This window comes from Mustela putorius, unplaced genomic scaffold, assembly GCF_011764305.1.
Source record: "Mustela putorius furo isolate JIRA1106 unplaced genomic scaffold, ASM1176430v1.1 tig00000193_pilon_pilon_pilon, whole genome shotgun sequence".
In the NCBI taxonomy this organism is placed as follows: domain Eukaryota; kingdom Metazoa; phylum Chordata; class Mammalia; order Carnivora; family Mustelidae; genus Mustela; species Mustela putorius.
Window position 1 is genome coordinate 362,654 of NW_025421309.1, and position 1,907 is coordinate 364,560.

At 47.6% G+C, this 1,907-nt stretch overlaps 1 protein-coding gene across 1 annotated transcript; it reads right to left on the reverse strand.

Annotated features, from left to right (window-relative positions):
* Nucleotides 1–209: 209 nt before the first annotated feature.
* On the reverse strand, nucleotides 210–749 carry LOC106004568 (deoxyuridine 5'-triphosphate nucleotidohydrolase-like). Its single transcript, XM_045076738.1, has one exon. It carries the CDS (start codon nucleotides 747–749, stop codon nucleotides 210–212), a length of 540 nt encoding a protein of 179 aa, XP_044932673.1.
* Nucleotides 750–1,907: the final 1,158 nt, after the last annotated feature.

The following is a 1,907-nucleotide window of genomic DNA, read 5'->3' on the forward strand; positions in this document are numbered from 1 at the left end:
GATTGCCTTCCATCAAGGGCCGGGGAGAGCTGTATGTGCCCTGATATGCCCTATGTAAAAGGGTACCTTTCTGTCCAATATAATCCTTCCATGGTAATGTAGCAGCACTACACATAGGACTTTGGGCAACCCCTAGGCCTCTAAGGGTTTGATCAGCCCTTTGTAGGGGCCAATCTTTTGGCCAATCAACTTCATTAATGATACTACGATCAGCCCCGATATTCAGAAGGCCCATAAATTTTTTTATTTCTGATCCACAGAGAATAAAGAGGTCTAGCCTCCATTCCAAGTGTTAGACATGCGAGGGGCAGGCCAGTAGAGCCAAAACCCCTCTGTCCACGGGATTTTTCTGTGTTGGGGAATAGTTTATGACAGCTTGGTAACACTATAATTTGTGCTATTTTATCACCTGGACTGATAACTGTAATGCCATGAGGGGAAGACACTAATATTTTGACTATTCCTGTATAATCAGCATCAATTACTCCGGGGTGTACTATTAATCCAGCAAGGGCTGTGGAGCTATGCCCTAATAATAGGCCTACAGTGTTCACAGGCAGTGGGCCCTTAAAATCCGATTCCACCACCTCGGTTCCCATCTCGGGGGTTAGTACAAGTCTGGTGGTGGCACGGATGTCCAATCCGGCGCTTCCTTTTGTAGCACGCCTTGGCTCGTCGGCGGGTAATGCGTGCGGGCTACCTGTTGAAGCACCCCATACATTTGAGGGCCCTGGGGTGATGGGCCCCATTTCCCATTTTTTTAATTCCTTGGGGGTAGTGGATTACCTTGAATATCTTTTACTGAGCGACATCCATTCGCCCAGTGTGTAGCCTTGCCACACCTAGGACATATGCCAGGTTGCTTTACTGTTGGGGGACCCTTGCTGTCAGGACATTCTCACCTAAAGTGCCCCTGAGCTCCACATTTGTAGCATTCCCCAGAATTTCCTTTAGCGCCCTTACGTTGGGGTAGCTGAATGCCCTGAAGGCCTTGAGTAATGGCTGAAGCAAGTACTTGTCCTTGAATAACACTGTCATTAATATCCCTGCATACCTTAATGTATGTGCTTAAATCTTTAGCCTTCCATGGCCTAAGGGCCTCTTTACACCATTTATTGGCTTGCTCATAGGCCAGTTGTTTAATTAGAGGCATGGCTGTGTCAACATCCCCAAATACTCTCCCAGCTGTTTGCATCAATCTTGCAACAAAATCAGCATATGCTTCATTTGGTCCTTGTATCACCTTAGATAGTTGACCCTGCAAGTCCCCACTGCCCTGGAGGGTTTTCCATGCTTTGGTAGCAGCAGCCGCAATCTGCATGTATACGGCAGGGTTGTATTGCAGTTGGTCATGTTTACCAGTGTATGGCCCCATGCCCATAAGCATATCCAGATTCCATTGTGGATTGCCTGCTACGGCATTACGCTGTGCAACATCCTGGGAATGCTCTTGCCATGCTGTCTTCCAGACCAAATATTGCCCTCCAGAGAGGGCTGCCCTTGCTAAATTCCCCCAGTCTTCGGGAAATAAATTCATGCCTGCTATGGACTCCACTAGAGAAATAGTAAATGCTGCCTGAGGGCCATACTGCATGACCGCTTCCTTTAATTGTTTAACTAATTTAAATTCCAAGGGCTGGTGATACCGTTGATGATTTTGGTCCTCTAGAACTGGGAAAATCGAGCTGCTATTGGCCCCCCTCCATGCAGGTCTTCTAATCCTCATTAGCAGAGGGATGACATTTACCTGTTATCTCCCCCACCAGGGGATTTTAAGGAGGCGGAGCACTAGGGGTCACTGCTGAACAGGGAGGGTCTGGTTTTAATTTGAACTTCCACTCTAGCTCCTCCCCCGACATTTCTTCTTCCCCTTCGCTAGAACTACTCTTTTCCGAAGCAAGAGATGA